Source organism: Zonotrichia albicollis, chromosome 15 (assembly GCF_047830755.1).
Source record: "Zonotrichia albicollis isolate bZonAlb1 chromosome 15, bZonAlb1.hap1, whole genome shotgun sequence".
In the NCBI taxonomy this organism is placed as follows: domain Eukaryota; kingdom Metazoa; phylum Chordata; class Aves; order Passeriformes; family Passerellidae; genus Zonotrichia; species Zonotrichia albicollis.
In genome coordinates, this window is record NC_133833.1 from 15,624,578 (window position 1) to 15,642,916 (window position 18,339).

The window sequence follows — 18,339 nt, forward strand, 5'->3', positions numbered from 1 at the left end:
CACTCCATTCAAGCTCTGTGTCCTTGGGACATTATTTGCCTGACCCAACCCAGCCCACACAGCAGAGCAGGGGTGGCTCCCTGTGTTCAGATGTGTCTGAGGGGTTACAGGTCCCACCTTGACTTCTGCTTTCCCCAGACTTCCACCTTTTCCAGTTCCCCACCAGCACCAAGTTTATCATGGTGACTGCTATTGCTCTGGTACCCTCTGCTGCACATCTCTCCTTTTCCTTTTCTCAACACACATTTCACTTTCAAAAACTACACAGCTCATCAGACAGGAGGCAACAAGCCCAACACAAACTGTCCCCACTCCTCTGGCTCATCCAAGCCCACCAAGGTGAAGGCAACTCTCTCCTGGCAATGTCATGAAGCTTAAGGGGGATGATGGCCCTGGTGGTATCAGAGCAAGGGAGGAGAAATTGGGGATGGTGCAGAGCAGAACCCATGGATTGCATGGAATGGCATATGGGATGTTCCATGGGAAGGGGAAAGGGAGGGACCAGGGGAGGAGAAGCACAGGAAGGCAGAAAGAGAAGAGAGAAAATGTTCTGGTGGTGTGTGGGCAGTGGTAGCTTTGCTTGCCAGCCTCAGCAGCATGTTCCAGCACTGCAGGCTGTCCTAGACCCTCATTAAATCATCCCTCTTCTGTGCACTGCTGCTCCCTGTTCAGAGAGTGGGGAACATTCTGGTGGTTCACAGGAGGAAAAGGAAAGTGTAAGGATAAGGATAAGGAAAGCCCATACCCATTATACTTTTCAGAGAAAGGTGTGAGACATCTTGTAATTCTACAACTCATCATTTTCTCCTGTTAGCCCTGAAGAGTGAAAGACCTGGGCTTGGTTTGGTTTGGTTTGTGCCTGAAGTAGAAGTAAAGTGGCAAGCAAGTGTCATTTTTGGTGCTGGGTTAGAACCCCAAACTCTTCTGGCCTGAATGATGAAATCCTGGAGAAGGGGAATAAGATTTCTCCTTGTGAAGATTGAATTTGATCTTCCTAGTACAAACACCAGCTAGATCTCTTCACAATATAAGGGGGATCTCTCAGCCCCTCTGACACTTCCCTCAAAAAGATAAAAAACCACTCACATGCTTCCTTGGAGCAGCCTGGGGTCTCAGATCTGTCAGCTGCAGATCAAAAGTCTCCTAAAGAGGCTGATTACATGAAACACTCCACAGCTGCAGTCAGATCCAGATCTCAGCAGTTCCAGCTCAGTTTTACCTAAGATAACAAAATAGATAACTTGACTCCCAACCAGATCTTCTGTACATGCCATATTTCCAGGGATGAACATACAAGGTTTCTCTCTGCACTGCTCCTGAGACAAAAGACAGAATTCCCCTCAAAGAAAATATCCACTTTCCATCAGGTAATTTTTCTGGTGCCTGTCTTCATTCACTCTGGAGAAGGAGTTTTCTCATGTGGCAGATCAATAATTTTCAGGTTATGAAAACCCTTCATAAAGAAATCAAGTGAAATATTAGGTAACAATTCTGCTTTTCCACTGCCTTCCTCCCAGCTATTGGAAACCCACGATCATGTTATGCAGCCCAGACTCAGTTATCTGTAGTTATCAAATATCCCTGTCCCAACACCGTGCCTGGCAGAAAAAAACCACAGTTTAAGCTGTTTCTGTGCTTCCACCATCACTTATTTCCACCCCAGTTGTGCAAGTCAAGCAGAGACAAAAGGAAGAGCCCACAAGATGAACTAAGACAGGTCCAAGTCAATCCCCTAAAGAAAAAAATCCCAGGGTATCACGTTTGAAACTGTAATTCCAATAAGCCTTTTTGTTTTTTTTTCTGTTTTAGTGCCTGGCTCCTGTAAACAGCACTGGTTTCAGAGCTGTGTGAGCTGCTGGCACCATGGATTTAATTGGAACATGCAGTTCCATCCCATAGCCCACAGAGCTCTCTGGAGCTGCCTCTTCTCTCAGTTTTTTTAAGAAATGCTGGTAATATCCTGTGCTCATTTCACACCTCTCCTATGATACAGAGTGCAGAATATCCATAGTTTTGACTTCTCAAGCTGCTTCACACACACTCAGATAACACATTTAAATTTTGCTGTCACCCACTCCTAACCCATCTCAGCAAGCCTGGGGGTGGGACTGAGGATGAGGAAATCCATCCCTGCCCGTTTGAGGCGCACACACTCTGGAACACAAACAATTCATGGGAGGAACTTCTCAAAAGAACTCAAAATCAGCAGCTAAAATGTTGAGTGTTAGTGAAGCAAATGCTGCTCTTGGCTTCATCTAATTTCTTGGGGACAGTTCTGATGCTTCTGATGCTTCCACCTCAGGTCCCAGACAGCTTTGGGTTAGTGCAGAAATCAGTCAGAGCTCTGCAGCTCTTTAACCAAGAGCAGTGTCCACTGGCTGCTTTCCTTTGCTAATTCACAGGATTCCTTCTAGAGATGTGAAATTATATCAAGAAGTTCTAAGCATGTTTTGACTGCTTTAAACTAAAATCTAAATGACCTCTCTTGCAGCAGGACTGCTCTTTTATTAATTAGTTCCAGCACCTCATAGTTATGATGAGAAAAGTCTTGAGGTACATGCTAAAAAGCATCACAGAGAAACGTATAAACCTTAAGTGGTGTAAATACATGGGGGAAATGTTGCATCAGCATCGAGCTTCCACTTCAGAAATATCTTTTGTCTTTATTTAAATCAGATAAGAATTAGTGCCTGGTGTTATTACTTAGCATTTTAATAAGAGCACTATTTAATTTTAATTTTCTAAGCTGAAGACTCTGCAATATACTTCTATTCAGCAGTTTATGAAGAGGAAGCTCCACTGGCCTTATTTTTAAGGTAAAACACAGATTATCACCTACATTTCTGCATGTTTAAGCACTTGAACAGTTAATCAGCCCACTGAGGCAATGTCTGAAATCACTGAAGTTTCATATTTTGTATTGCACTAGGTTTGTTCTTTTTTCTTTGGTTATTACCAGAGCCATCAAACAACAACAAAAAATCTGGGTTTGCTTTCATTTTAATGATAAAAGTAGATGCTTCATTTACTAAAAAGGTTCATTCATATTTACTATCTGTGCTCCCAGTTTTAACCCTGCTGGAAGCTTTTGTTTCAACAACCCAATGCTGACATGCACAACCTTTAGAAATGTGTCACTGCAAAGAGAAATGAATGTCTAAAAATGTAATTAAACATTCTAAATGGAAAAGATCAGCAAAGGCGTTTTTCAGTGCTCTTCTTGGCCCTTTTTATCAGGCATTAAGGTTGAAAAGCACCTCCAAAAATCATTCAGTGCAACCTGTGACCAATCACCACCTTGTCAACCAGACTGGAGCACTGAGTGCTGGGTGCAGTTGTTTTGTGCACAGTTCCAGAGATTGTGATTTCAACCCTGCCCTGGGCAGCCTGTTCCTGTGCTTATCCATCTTTTCCATGGAAAAATTCCTCCTGATGTCCAACCTGAACCTCCTCTGGTGCAGCTTGAGGCCATTTCCTCTTATCCTGTGCCTTATTCCCTGGGAGAAGAGTCTGATATCCACTCTCCTCTCAGGGAATTGAAGACAGCAGAAAGGTCCCTGAGTCTTCTTTTCTCCAATCTGATCACCCCCAGCTCCTTCAGAGACTGACACTGCAGACCCTTCCCCAGCTCCATTCCTTTCTCTGGACATGCAACAGCCCCTCAAAGTCTTTCTTGCTGTGACAGGCTCAGAAGTGGATGCAGCACTGCAGGGGTGGTCTCACCCAGGGCAGAGAGGAATTCACTGGCCTGGTCCTGCTGGGCACACTACAGGTTCAGGCCAGATGCCCGTGGCCTCCTGACCCTCTGGGGAACACTGTGCCTCATGTTCAGCCACGGTGAGCCAGCACTGCCAGGGCCTTTTCCATCAGGGCAGCTTTCCATTCCCTCTGTCCTGAGCTTGTGCTGTTCCCGTGCACTGCCTCACCTCGCCTTTCAACCACTCCCTCAATTGCCTTATGTACCTTGTCCCTCCATTGATTACGGCTCACCTGCCCCATCCTCCCTTCCTTGCCTTACAAAGCTCTCGCTTGCCTTGTCCAGCACGCCCCTTCCCTTCCCTTCCCTTCCCTTCCCTTCCCTTCCCTTCCCTTCCCTTCCCTCCCTTGCCAGCCTGTTCCATGCCTTGTTTATCTGACCCTTCCTAGTCCCGCCCGGGGGTACCCGGCCCCAGGGGAAGGGCTCCCGGCCCCCTCTGGAGGTACTCGGACCCGCGGGAAGGGCTCCCGGCCCCCTCTGGAGGTACCAGACCCACGGGAAGAGCTCCTGGCCTCGCCCTCCGGCCCTCGCCCCTCACATCCCCGGCTCCCCTCGGCCGCTCCCCACAGATCCCAAGCCCGGCCCACCCAGACAGAGGCAGCGCCCGGCCCCGCCAATCCCAGCCCGCCTTTCTTCGCCTCGTCCAATCACGGCAGCCCTTTCAATCCGCCCGCCTTCCAGCCAAGCTCCGCCCACTCAGCCGCGGCCCCGCCTCTCAGCCTGGCCCCGCCTTCCCGTTCGCCTGAGGCGCCGCTCCGGCCTCGCTGCGGCAGCCCCCGGAAGGCGCTTCTGGGGCCCGGGAAGATCCGACAGGGGCTCCCCGTTCAGGTCCCGGCTGGGAGCTCTCCCCGGGGAAGGAGGGGACGGCGAGGAGCGGGTGTGACCGGCTCCCGGTGCGGCGGAGGCAGGGCCTGAGGGGAGAGCGGAGCTCGGGGAAATGAACGGGGCAGGGACAAGCGGGCCGGGATTGGCTGGACCGGGCCTGCTCTGTGGTTGTGATTGGCTGGGCCGGGCACCCCCTGTGGCTGTGATTGGCTGGGCCGGGCCGCGCTGTACCTGCCGGAGGGTATAAATAGCGTACACAGCTAAGCACCGGTGCTAATTCAGCAGGGCGGGCGCGACTGCAGGTGAGAGCCGCAGCGCCGTGACCGAGGCGACCTTAGAACCCTTCACAGAGCTCCCAACGGCGCACGGGGCAAGGGAGAAGTTGACAAGCTCTGACAAGGGAAGCCTTACATACCCCTTCCTTACCTTAGGTTTCCTTCCCTTGCCTTGTTCTGCCTCTGCGTTCCTGTTCTACCTTTTCCTAGCCCTTTCTTACCTTTCTTTCCCTGCCACTCCCATCTTGTCCTTTCCACAGAAAAGATGCATTGTTTCTTTATTCAAGTCTAACCCTTGTTTAGGGAGCCACAGGTTTAAAAACTGACCTGTTTTGGGGACATCAGGCAAAACGTGTGGCTCAGCAGGAAGGGGGCTGGGCCACAGACCCTGAGCCAGCCACAGGAAGTTGGGGGTTCTGTCACAGCCGTGACTGAGAGGTCGCTCATGGAGCCCCACCTGGCTGTGGGGGCTTGGCTCTGCACCTGTCACCAGGGTTGGCAGGGGTATCCAGAGGGAGGAGAAAACATTCTGACTGCAGAAACATCCACAATGACCTTTAAAGAACAGCTTGGGCTTAACGAGGCAGGTGAGCAAATCCCTGCCCCGAGCAGCAGGCAGAGACAGGAGTCACAGCAGGGGACAGACAGATTTATTATGTTTCTGGGAGCAGCGCCATTACATGTTGCTGGGGATAAGGTCACCCCCTGCAGCCAGAGCACAGAGATGGGCTGGGATGGTTATTCAAAGTGATGGGAACAAGAAGCTGCAGCCAAACCCCCGGGATCTGCTGCCAGCATGGGGTTCCATGGGTCGCTGCAGCATTCGTGCAGCCAGCATCTGCCACAGCCACTTCCAAAACATCTTTCCAGCAACATTCTCAAGGGCCAGGGCCTGGCACAGGAGTCAGTGCAGCCTCTTGGCTCCCACCAGGGAAGGAAGGGCTTAAGACAAGAATAAATACAGCTTTCAAAGTCACCCTGACACCCCACCCACTGCTGCACAGCCTGGTGAAGGCGTTTACAGAAGATCTGTCAGCTGGAATCCAGCAAAGGAGCAGAGGCATCTGAAGGGTTAACACTGACTCGTTCGTATCCTGATCTCCTCCACCAGGCTCTCCCTTCGAACATTGACCTACACAGGGGAGAAAAATTCCTTCAATACAACTCCAGCAGCTTGACATGTCACCAGTGGTGGCCCTGTGTCTCAGGAGGTCACACCGAGGTGTCCCCAGTCTGTCTGCAGGGACTGAATGGGCTGCAGCAGCCACAGAGCTGAACCTGTAAGAGCAGGCACACACCAGTAACCCCAGTAAACCCTCCCCTGCATCATGGTTGTAAGAATGCTGCTCTTCCCACACTTTCCTATTGGTTCCTAAGTTACTGATCCATGCAGTGATCTTAGCCAGTGACCTAGGCACTGATTCCAGTGCTGCCTGTTTTGGGAATCTGTCCTGAGGTAACAGGCACAGAGCAGCCCTGCAGTTCAGGGCTAACCAAGTTCTGTTCAGTCTCACTCATTCCAAGAGTGCCACTGAATCACCCCTGCATGCTCCAGGCTCCTGAACTGAGCAGTTCCAGCAGGTGATGTGACAGGAAACTCCCCAGAGCCGGACACAACAGCACTTCAGCACTCCAGGAAGCTGCAAGGAACTGGAATATGGGGTGCTACAGAACTTGCTGGAAACACCATTGGGTCTGCAGGGTTGGGCTGCAGGGTCACACAGCCAACCCCAGCGTGCCACAGGCCATACCTCCTCCCTGGTTGCCACAATCCGCAGCTTGACGACTCCATCTTTGAGCTCCTGCTCCCCCACAATGGCAACGAGAGGGATTCCTGTCTCCTCACAGTACTGCAGCTGATTCAGCAGCTTGGGGTTCTTCTTGTACAGCATCTCTGCCTGGGAGAAAGCCAGAGCACAAACCATCAGACTGGGATGTTTCACTGGAGCCCTTCAAGCAGGCACTGCTGGGCCAGTCTGGTGAGTGTGAGGTTGTGTGGTGGGGACAGGATGGACTCCTGGAGAAGGCTGGGCACCAGCTTCAACAAGGCCTTGCAGTTACAGGGCTGACCAAGCCCTGCTGCCCAGCCCTGATTTGGGACACTGAGAAGAGGAAGGCTCCATTGAGGAAGGCAGTCTGCTCCCACCTGCTCCCTGTAACTCCTTCCCACAGCAAAGCCAGATCTGCTCCATTCCCAGACAGAGTGAACCAGGCTTTGCCATCAGCCAGTCATACCTTGATTCCAGCATCCCACAGTTCAGAGATGAGCCTCAGTCGCTCTTCAAGGAGCTTCTTTTGGGCAGAGGCCACCAGCACCTGTGTCTCTGTTGTCCTGATCTTTTCCTCAGAGGCCTAGAGAGAGGACAAGACCCAGAAGATGCCACAGACACTCCAAGACACCTGAGATTCTATAAGCAGGATGGGTCACCACTCAGCTCCATCAATCTAGCAGTGAAAAGGGCTGGGCTCAGAGGGATCAAGAGCCTTAACTCAGTGTCAGAGAGATCCCACAGATGCCACCCTAGAGCAGAATCAATTGTCCATGATGCATGCTTACCACAGCTTCCCTCATGTTTCTCCACACTCAAGGGCCTCCTAAATATCTGCTCCAAGCAGCTCAGAAGCAACACACCCAGGAAAAGGTGGACACAGGCAGCTGCCTGCTCTTCAGCTGAGGGTGAAACTATGGGTTAAACAGCAGCAGGCTGAATGCTCCACCAGCCCCTGTGGCAGATGTTGGATACTCCATGTGGCATTTCCCTGCTGCCTTGCTGAAGGGAGAAGCTTTTAAAAGGTCACCTGCAAAGGAACAAACCTGGCCAGGACTGGAGGTGGTGGGGGAGGAATTCAATTTCTATTTAGAAATTCCAGTTGTGTCTGAGTGTCAAGAGAGAACCAACACCAGGCTTCTGGGGGAGGGGATATGAAGCCCATTTTGGGAGCTTACAAAGACCTATTTAACACCCATTGATTGGAATGGAGAACAGTACAGCTCTGAGGACAGGGATGAGGAAAAATCTCTCTCTGAAACCCCTAGAGGCACTGCTGTTCCTGCCCTGGAACATGTGGTACCTGTCTGGTCTCTGTAGTGCCACAGGCAGGACAAATGGATGTGTGAGGCTGCTGCCTCTCTTGCAGAACAATGCTGCCTCACCAAGGAGGATGTGGGCTCACATGGATGCCTAATGCAGTGGGGAACACTAAGGTACCTGCCCCTGATGAGGATTAAAGCTCCCCCACCCAGCTGCAGCTGGAGAAGCCATGTCTGGGGCTGTGGGAAGAAGGGTCTTGTTTTCAGTGGGAGCCCCAGACATCACCCACCAGGCCAGAGAGAACTGGAGCTTATACCCAGATTCTGACCCCTGGTGCAGAGCAGAGCATTGGCCTGGCTGGCCTCTCCAAAGGCTGAGGCAAGGAACACTCACTTCAGCATCAGCTGGAGTGGGGGATTAACCATGCTCAGCACCAAAGGCACCCACCTCCAGTCTCTGCTCCAGGATGGAGAAGATGCGCTCGATGCCGATGCTGACCCCCACGCAGGGCACCTTGCGGCCCTTGGCATCAAACATGCCCACCAGCCCGTCATAGCGGCCGCCTCCGGCCACGCTGCCCACGCTGAGCGGCTCCTCCAGGTGCTCGTGGTCCTGCTGCAGCAGCACAGCCTCAAAGATCACCCCCGTGTAATAGTCCAGGCCCCGCGCCAGGCTCAGGTCGAAGGAGATCTGCGGGCACAAGGGCGGCCCCGTCACCGCCCGCTCGGGGCCCGGCGGGGCAGCTCCCCCTCCTGCCCCCACAGCTCCTCACCTTCCCTGTGATGCCAAACAGGGTCAGGTACTCAAACAGCAGCTTCATGTCCCCCAGCCCTTCCTTGGCCACCTTGTTCTGGGACAGCTTTGGGTCCTGCAGAAGCTGCTCGATCAGGTCCAGCCCACCTGTGGGGACCAGCCGTGCCTCAGCTGTGCCAGGGCAGCAGCACCGGGCACGGTGCCCCCGGCCAGCTGGGGCTGTGCCCTGCACCTTCCATGGCCAGCCCTGAGCAGGGCCAAGGGCAGCAGCCCGTGGTGCTCACTCACCGTGGAGCTGCACATACTCCCCGATGCGATCGGCAGCCTCAGGGGAGAGCCCCTTCTCTGCCACCATCTCACTCCTCACTTCTTCCCATGGCACCTGTGAGGGGAGAGAATGGCATCAGCCACTGCACCAGGGACAGGGGCTCTCCTCTGCATGGCAGAATCCCACCATCATGGTTAGAAGGTGCTCAAGAGAAGTAGCAGCTCTCAGAGCACAGTCATGCGTGCATAACTCCATTTCTTGTACCTCTGCACAGCCTGTCTGTATCTCAAACTGATAAAAATACCTATAGTTTGATTTCTGACCAGAATCAAATATCAGCACTGTATAACCACCAAGTCTGAGACCCATCTTGTTGCTTTGGTTCCCTGGTGAGGTACTTAGTCAAAAACATCACTCTGGAAAGTGTTGCTGGTCATGGAATCACCTGGAAAGGTGTGAGGTATTGCTTGGGTAATGGAAAAAACCCAATGGAAGCATAATATACTGTCATCTTCCCAGTGACCACGAGTCAGAGAACCAGAGTCTTGATCACATCCAGATAAATCACAAGGAAATGATCCCTCAGAAAGAAGCCCAGTACTCCCTTCCCACTGCTTTTCCACATTTACACAGCCCCAAACTCCAAACTTTGGTCACACTTCTGCAATGGAACTCTGCTAACACAAGCTGCTGTTTTTAACATGCCCTAGCCTAATTTTGTACAGATTTTCATAAGCCTGGTTCATAATCACCAACACCTTGAGCAGGTGAAGATTTGGATATTGAACCTCTTATGTGAAGAGCATTTTTCCCCTCCCATCTTTCTTTTTATCAGGACCTCATGGGATAGTGGATAACAAAACAGAGGATCCACTCTTCCTATGTGAATGCTGTGCCCTGCATGTATCCCCTGCAGGGAAACGTGGGAACAACTGGATGCTTATCAGCATTTTGCAGCCAATTCTCACGGACCATGGCTCATTCACTGAGACTCCAGCAGCAGCAGATGCAGCCTGGGGCTCCAGCCCATACCTTATCCAGCTTGTCAACGCTGGAGCAGATGGTTCGGAATTTGCTGTCCGGGACCCCACACACTGCAAACATCCCATCGAGGATGCGCCGGTCGTTCACCTGGGGAAAGGGAGGACATCAGGAATTATGAACTCAAGCAGATGCTTCAGCCTTGTCCTGCTTCACTCTCCTGCAGTTTTAAGCATGGAAGACAATATAGGAGACATATGTGAAGGAGTCTTTTTGCTGTTTCTAATTTTTGTTTCCCATTCTTGGGGAGCTGAGCTTCCCAGAGCAGAGCAAATAGCACAACTGACATCTACCAAGCCTGGGCAGAGCCATCACATTTCATTCTAGAGCTGTCCAGACACCTCCACTCAACAGAGAAAAAAAACCATCAGGGCCTCTGAGTCCCCTCATGTGGACATGGAAAAACAGCTCAGGAGCAGACCACAGCCAAGGAGATGAATTCAGAGTATTACCTTACACTATCAGCCTAAAACAAAAGGGACATCTGGTTATACTAAATCTTCAGTGAGGATTTATTTTTTTAATGATAGTATAGTGAATTCTATAGCTTAATTATGGTCTGTAAGAGCATATAGTTAAGGCCAAAGACTCAGCTGGATTCAACATTTCCATGGGTAATGAGAAACTGCACAGGAATTTGGAATCCTCCAGCATCAACATAAACCACAAAGTGCCTTGTGGGAGACAAGAACAACCACAGCAGGTTATTCTGTTGCTCCCCACTGCAGGAGTGTCTGCACCCTCAAAGGCACCACTGCCCAAACCCAGTTCCTTTATCTCACCCAGACAGGTGCAAGGGGAAGTACCCGGCCCCTGCTCCATGGGGCTGCAACAGCAACACAACATCCAGCCTGCAGTGCCCAGGAATGGCCCAGCTCCAGGTCCCTCACAGATCCCACTGTCTCCTGTGCATCCAGCACTCCTACCCATTGCTCTACTGCACCTGTGCACCCTTCCCATCCTGCCTCACCTACACATTGAGCACCATCTGCTGCCATCCCATGGGAACAGAGGTGTCTGGAAGCAAACAGCAGGCTCAGCCTACAGCAGGGCACAACTCTTGCTCTAGAAAATGCTTCAGCTCCAAAAAGGACGTGGTGGAAAGGCAGGAGTCTGCAGGCAGCACCACACACACTGAGCAGATAAGGGCAGGATATCCTGGACCAGAGCCTCTTTTACTGCAGGCAGTGAATATGACAATCACCTGCTTAGATAGATAGTAGGAATAAATGTTTTATTATAGAGGTGGTGAGGCTCTGGCACAGGTTGTCCAGAGAAGCTGTGACTGCCCCACTCCTGCTAGTGTTCAGGAGCAGGCTGGAAAGGGCTTAGAACAACCTGGGATAGTGGAAGATGCCCCTGCCCATGGCAGGGTAATGGAACTGGATTATATTTAAGGTCCCTTCCAACCCAGACCATTCTATCATTGTAGCTGGCTGCTGGAATTTTGCAAGGGGCCATGGTTAGTTCTGCAGAGAACACTGTCAGCTGCAGCCTCAGGAAAACTCCTGTCATTCCCAGCTCAAAGCAAATCCAAGTGGAGGTCCAATCTTTGGCACAAGGGCAATCATAATTGCTTCCAGGCAGAGAGGAGGGACAAACTTCTGGGTCAGGCCTTAGAGTGGGAGCAGGTGCCACTGTGTAAAAGCACAGAACAGTGACCACTGCTTCCCACCATGGCACAGAGAACCCAGCCAGTCTCACCTTGATGACAAAGTCCCCCAGCTGCAGGTCACTGAGGATCTCGTGCACGATCTTCAGGCACTCGGCGTCGGGAATCATGGGGTCAAACTGCCCGGCAATGTCAAAGTCCTGAGGGCACAGGAAAAGGCAGTGAGCAATTCAGCACCTCAGCATGGCTGCAGAAAAGGCAGTGAGCAATTCAGCACCTCAGCATGGCTGCAGAAAAACACCTTCAACTGCTGGGAACAGCAGCTTGTGTACAAAACCCTACAGCACTGGGATGAGGGAGCACTATCCCTTACAGAGTCAGTCCAGAAGGGACAGGACGTGGGTTAGGACCTCTACCATGGAAGGCAGCAATGCTCCCATGTCCACTGCATTTCAGAGTTTGTACACTGCAGCTGCTGTGTGATACTCTGAAACAGAGATCCTCAAAAAACAACAAAAAGGAGGAGCAGCAGTAAATAAATAGAACAAAGGAACCAGAAAAAAAGAGGAACCAGAAAGAAGAGGGAAAATTACTTCTCATTTGCTATGACCTAAATGCCAAATGTTTCACCTTGATTCTTAGGATGCTTTTTTTAACACACATGCCAATCAAGTTAATGATTAGGGAAGGCAAGAGAAGCAAAACCAGTTTCAACTGCTAAGACACAAAAAGCAATCAGGAACCCTGAGTGGTCCCCACCAGAGATCACCACATGAACTAACACATAAAACAACCAAAGCCCAACATTAAGAAGCTTTAATAGGATGGGATCCCATGATTTCAAACAACATCAGTGTTCAGAGAGAAATGAAACACAGAAGCAACAAGAGAGCCCATCTTCAATTCCTGTTTAGGAATCCCCAAATGCAAAGTGTTCTGTGAAAATTTGGGTTCAAGAATAATTTACATTATGTGGATATATTGCAAGAGGGCTTCACCAAGCTCTCAAAATAAAGTGGGGCATTGGAGGAAGAGATGGGATCACACAGTTAATTCCTGATCAGCTGAGTGCAATAAGGGCTGATGCAATCCTTGGGAAAGTTGGGTGAGGAAGTACAGGAAGTGTACAGGAAGTCAGGAAAGTGCTGATATCACTGTAAATGGCACAGATTAAATGTCACTGAAAAAAAAAAAAAAACCAAAACAGGGGCTGGTGAATTATATTGAAAAAAAGCTGCAGGAAAAGGTCTTTGGCTGACAAAAGAATGAAAACATATCCAAGGAGAGAAGGTAACAGAGCTTGGTTTATATGGTCTAAGGAGGGGAAGATTTCTCTAAACATTTCCCAAATGTTTACCTGGGAAAGGGGAAGAATACATATCAAGGGATGATAGCTAGTATTCTAAGAGCTGAACTCTTTAAACTAGAAGAAGGAAATAATCAGATACAAATAAATTTAGCCTGGATATTAGAAGATCATTTCTAGCTATCCTAGGAGTGAGATCTTGGAGTAGATGAGACAGGAGGCAATGACCCCAAGTCATCTGGAAACAGGAATCACCGAGCCAAAGCTGGAAGGTATTCCCAGGGGTTGTATAATGAAATAGAGATATTCTCAAGCAAAATAAATTGTTTGCAATATGAGTCCCTGGGGACTGTGTCAGTAGAGCAGTGCAAAGCTGTTCCTTAGGGCTACCAGGAGAGAGCCACGAAGGAAATTGTTTTGTTACTTGGTCTGTAATTTGGCCTCTGGGTTTTTCCCTTCCTTTGAAGTTAAAACTGACTAAACATGGAAGGGAAGTACGGTATGTTACTGCCTTGCCTGGTTGGTATGTCCTGCTAACACACCCAGAGCTGAACTGTTTTCCAGATCTGGGATCACAAGGAAATTCTTCCCCACCACCCATCCAGCAAGCACTGTGGGATGGAGCAAGGAGCTGCCCTCCCATGCAGTGCAAAGGAGGTGACACCTGGGGGCTCTGACAAAGTTCCACAACACACCAGCACCGTGTCACAGCTGTCACATCCACTTACCCACCCTCCAGGTGTTTCTCACACTCATAAGGACACACTAAGAATCTTTAGTTCTGCGTTCCCACACTGAAGGATCACACTGGTGGATCCTTCAGTGTGGGAATCCAGAGCATCCCTCTGGCTGTCCTGGACAGCCCAGACCCTGCCAGGGGGCTCAGAGACCCTGGCACAGAGCCCAAGGTTCCCCTGTGGGTTTGATTATGACCCGTGGAGCAAGTTACCAACCTTAGATGAAGATCAGCAAGCCACAACAGTTTAGGTAGAATAATAGTGAAGTTATCACATGGTGGAAAAGTAGATTTTGGGATTTTTGCTATGGGGGTTCAGGAGGCAAGATGGAGGGATCTGGGCATGTCCAGCCTTCCTCCTTCTTCTTCTTGGCCTCCACCTTCTGCTGTGATGGTGGCACTTATAGATTGGTTTAGAGTAGAAGCTCACTGTCTAACATAGGTGATAGGTATTGGAAAGTAATACCTAAGTAAACATGGTATATGTAAAGTAAACATGGTACATGTAAAGTAAACATGGTACATGTAAAGTAAACATGGTACATGTAAAGTAAACATGGTATATGTAGTTTTTAGTATAAAGACATAACACTGCCCCAGGGGCAGGCAGGAGTGCCTGGAGCTGTCCTGCTGGATGGACCTTGGCAGGGCAGGAGACAATTTTTTATAGGTAAGACACAATAAACAACCTTGAGATGGAGTACTGAAGATCTCTGACTCATTCTTCAAGTGCTCGGGCTGGGAAAAGAGACTTTTAACAATCTTGGGGTCGCAGCGACCCAGAAAGGCCCCGAGACTTCAGAGCTTTCCACAGGCACAGGGAAGGGTACCTCAGCTGTTATTTTAGCAGTGCCATGTGCCCACAGGCAGTGCCCAGCCCAGCCTGTCCCAGCACTGTCCCTGCCCACAGCCACACTCACACACTGGTAGAACTCGCGGTAGCGGCCGCGGGTCATGGCCGGGTTGTCCCTCCTGTAGACCTTGGCAATGTGGTAGCGCTTGATGTTGGTGATCTTGTTCATGGCCAGGTAGCGAGCAAAGGGCACCTGAGACAGAGCTAAGGATGGACACCAGAAGGGAACATCCCCCTGTTATCAGTCACAGGCAGTGCTGGGTCCTCACTGCCTCCCACCCAGCAAAGAACTGATAAGACACAGCTGGATTTATCCCAGCTCCCCAAGGTCTGCACATGCTGCCTCCAAGTGTCCCCTCAGGATTATTCCAGCAGCACCTTGGGCTGGATCTCGGTGTCACCTGGGCTGTGTACTGCAGCAGCCTGCTCTGGGAACCCTGCCTGGAGAAACCACACTCATACAGATCTTCTGTACTTCCACACACATGGGGCATGAAGCTGTGTCAGGGGAGGGTCAGGCTGGATGGCAGGAAAAGGTTCTTCCCCCAGAGGGTTGTTGGACATGGGCACAGGCTCCCCAAGGAAGTGGTCGTGGCACCAGAACTGAGAGAGCTCAAGGAGCATTTGGAAAATGCTCTCAGTGTCCTGTGCAGGGTCAGGAGTTGGACTTAATGATCCTTGGGGTCACTTCCAACTCAGGATACTCCATGATTCTATGCATTCCTTCACCAAACAGAAGCAATGCAGAGTAAATAACCAAGCAAAGGTTCTGCACCACTGAACCACACTGCCTGCTCATGCTCTCCTGTCAGTTTGGGGTCCCTCCTCCCCCTCAGGACAGTGCTGCCCCAAAAGGAAGATTGCCAAGGCCCCTCAGCACCAGCTGTGGCAGGATACTGTCAGGTCATAGCGCAGGGACAGCAGCTCTCCTCCCTGATCCTTTAGGTCATAGATGAGCTTCGAGTCTTCACCGTATTTCCCTGTCAGTGTCTCCTACAACAAAACACATGAACAAACAGCATCTTCAGTGACAGGCACCAGCCCCAGAGCACACAGAAAACAAGGAGAGAAAGGGAGAATGCCTAGGAAGGGAAGGAAACTCAGCACTCTGAGCTGCTCAGCCAGCCTGCTGTGTCCTCACCCACCTTCAGCTCGAACACCGGCGTGTCGATGACCTCGGCCCCGTGGCGCTTGAAGCAGGAGATGATGGCTTTGAAGGCCCTCTCACGGATGGCCATCTCCTTGGGGCCAAAATCCCGGGTGCCCTGCGGTGAGGGAACAGCAGGAGCAAAGCACACTTTGGGTTAGAGGCACGACACGAGAAGGATGCTGCCATACTGCTAACAAAGCCAGAGAGAGCAGGTCCAGACACCAGATATTGGGAAACAGCACTAAAAACCTTGGGAAACATCAGGACACAGCTCAGACAGAGTCTGCCATGGTCTGCAGAGTGAAACCTAAGTCAGGAGTTTCACAGTACAGGAAACAAAGGGATAAAACAGATCCAGCAGTCAGAGCTCAGTGCTTTTGAGCCTGACAGTGCAATCAGGACCTGTCCTGAGCTCTGATGCAGACCCCTGCCCAGTGAGCCACCCCAAAGGTGGAAACAGAGGACAGACCTGCTCTGAAACTGTGCAACAACCATCAGCTCTGCAATTTCCAAACACAAAGAAAAACCACCTTTCAAAATGCAACACCTGTGAAATGTCTGTCTATATTCACAGGGCCATGCACCCTTTCCATTTCTTTGGTGTCAAGGATCACTGAATTATTTCAATCACCACCTTCATGCGCTCAGAAAAATCATTGTTATTAGCTAGACCTCCAACTTCCACTTCATAAAATCTGTTAGGCAGGAGGAAGCACTCCCACACACAGATCACTCAGATGGCCTTCAGCTGCCTTTGACAAGCCTGAGATAGGCTGGAAACACAACTGAGCTACAAAATCCCCTTTTTCCTACTTTAAAACAGTGAAATACCCTTTCACTTTCCAGGCATCATACCACAATTACATTCAACAAAACAAATCATAAAGGAAATGGACAAAGGGACAGTTTTGAGACTTTAAAATATTGGGAATAAATTCTTCCCTGTGAGGTTGCCCAGAGAAGCTGTGGCTGCCCCATCCCTAGAAGTGTCCCAGGCCAGGCTGGATGGGGCTTGGAGCACCCTGGGATAGTGGGAGGTGTCCCTGCCATGCCAGGGGGTGGAACAAGATGAGCTTTAAGGTCCTTCCAACCCAAACCACTCCATGTGTCTATGATTTCCTATGTCACTGGCATCACCATAGCCTGGCTTGTTTGTGAACAGATTCACAACTGCCTCCACAGCACAGCATGGGAGCAGGTGGTCTCTGATCAGCTGCCAGTAATGAAACATTCAGGTTACAAAGTATTTCAGCAGAAATTGCATTATGGACAATATTTTCAGGGGCCTGGAGGCTGCAAAACTACTTGTAAAGGAAGGGTCCTTCCACAAGGGGACACAGAAATTCCAGCAGCTGGCCAGACCTGTACAGTAAATGAGCCCCTCAGACCAAGGACAGATATGAGCCCTCTCACACTGAGGGCCCACAATAATTAGGAGGGAATTTCCTGATCACACCAGCGGTGGTTGGAACGTCACAGAAGCACCCAGAAGTCTCTAAGGTGGTGAGTATCTGGGCTGAATGCTGTCAGGAAATGTTTTCATCCCTCTCCCACTTGCAGCTAAAAGTGAAAGTGGAAACAGAAATGTGAACAAAGACAGGTGTGGCCATGCTGGACCTTGGCTCACAGACGTGTGGGGGGTGCTGGCTGTGTGTCTGGGGGAGGACAAGCACACAGAGGGGCACAGGAGAGGGGAGTTACCTTTGGGGTCTTCAGCACAAACTTGTGCTTCCCCTCATCTGTCCCCAGCTGCGCCTTCATCTCGAGCAGCTTTGCCACTTCCTTTGCAATCTGGGGGTGGAGAAGGAGGAGCTGGGGATAAGACCACCCACCAGCCCCAGCCCATGCCTTCCCCAGTACCTTCAACCCCAGCACTCCCAGTGCACCTGCACTCCACAGCCACAATACACCCACTGTTCCCAGTTTCTCAGCAACCAGAGGGACATTCCCTGCTCCCACTTCCCATTTCTCATACACGCACCCCTAGCTCAGCAACGCAAACACCCCCACCGTTCCCTGACTCCCACGACCTCCATTACCACTCACAGCTATCTCCCCATGCCTATCCCCACCACCACCAGCTCCTGCTACACGCACCAGCATCGGCTGCTCCAGCATCCTCCTCTACACCATCCTTCCCTTCAATCCAACACCGCTATCGCCGGTTCCCACCACGAGTCTCCTTTGCACCCTCAGCCCTTCCATTTTCCAGCGCTGTACTCCCACCCTTCCCGACCCTTCTTTTCCCAATGCCGCCAGCCCTGGCCCGGGAGTCCCCTCACACCGGAGCCCCCCCTCACACACCGGGAGCCCCTCTCAGTTTCCCCCCACCCTCAGCCCCGCCGCCCGCTCCCAGCCCAGCACCGGCACCCGCAGCTCCCTCATGCCCCACTCGCCCATCCTAACACCGCCCCCGTTCTCATTCCCCGCCGCTCCCAGCCATACTGCTGCTCCCCCAGCATCCCATTCCCGGAGCACCGGAGCCCCCGCACCTCGTCAGCATCGGCCTTGTCCTGTTTGAGCTTCCGCACGGTCTCCGCCTGGGCCCGCACCGCCGCCTCCTCCGCCATGGCGAGGCCGCGCCCGCCCCGCGCACGCGCAATTCCCGCGCTGCCGCCGCGCACGCGCAGCGCCGCCACCGCGAGGAAAGGAAAGGCGGAGGGCGCGGTTTGGGTTTATTATCGGGAATTTTGTTTAATGTATAAAAATACAGTGTTCCCACGCGCGCCCC

At 51.2% G+C, this 18,339-nt stretch overlaps 1 protein-coding gene across 1 annotated transcript; it reads right to left on the bottom strand.

Annotated features, from left to right (window-relative positions):
- Window positions 1–5,485: 5,485 nt before the first annotated feature.
- On the bottom strand, window positions 5,486–18,256 carry LOC102061001 (histidine--tRNA ligase, cytoplasmic). Its single transcript, XM_074552097.1, has 13 exons — window positions 18,101–18,256; window positions 17,310–17,399; window positions 15,604–15,723; window positions 15,356–15,451; window positions 14,526–14,651; window positions 11,656–11,763; window positions 9,943–10,041; window positions 8,931–9,024; window positions 8,662–8,789; window positions 8,337–8,579; window positions 7,093–7,209; window positions 6,609–6,755; window positions 5,486–5,989 (listed from the first exon to the last, which is right to left on the bottom strand). Exons 1-13 carry the CDS (start codon window positions 18,176–18,178, stop codon window positions 5,930–5,932), a joined length of 1,506 nt encoding a protein of 501 aa, XP_074408198.1. The 5' UTR covers window positions 18,179–18,256; the 3' UTR covers window positions 5,486–5,929.
- Window positions 18,257–18,339: the final 83 nt, after the last annotated feature.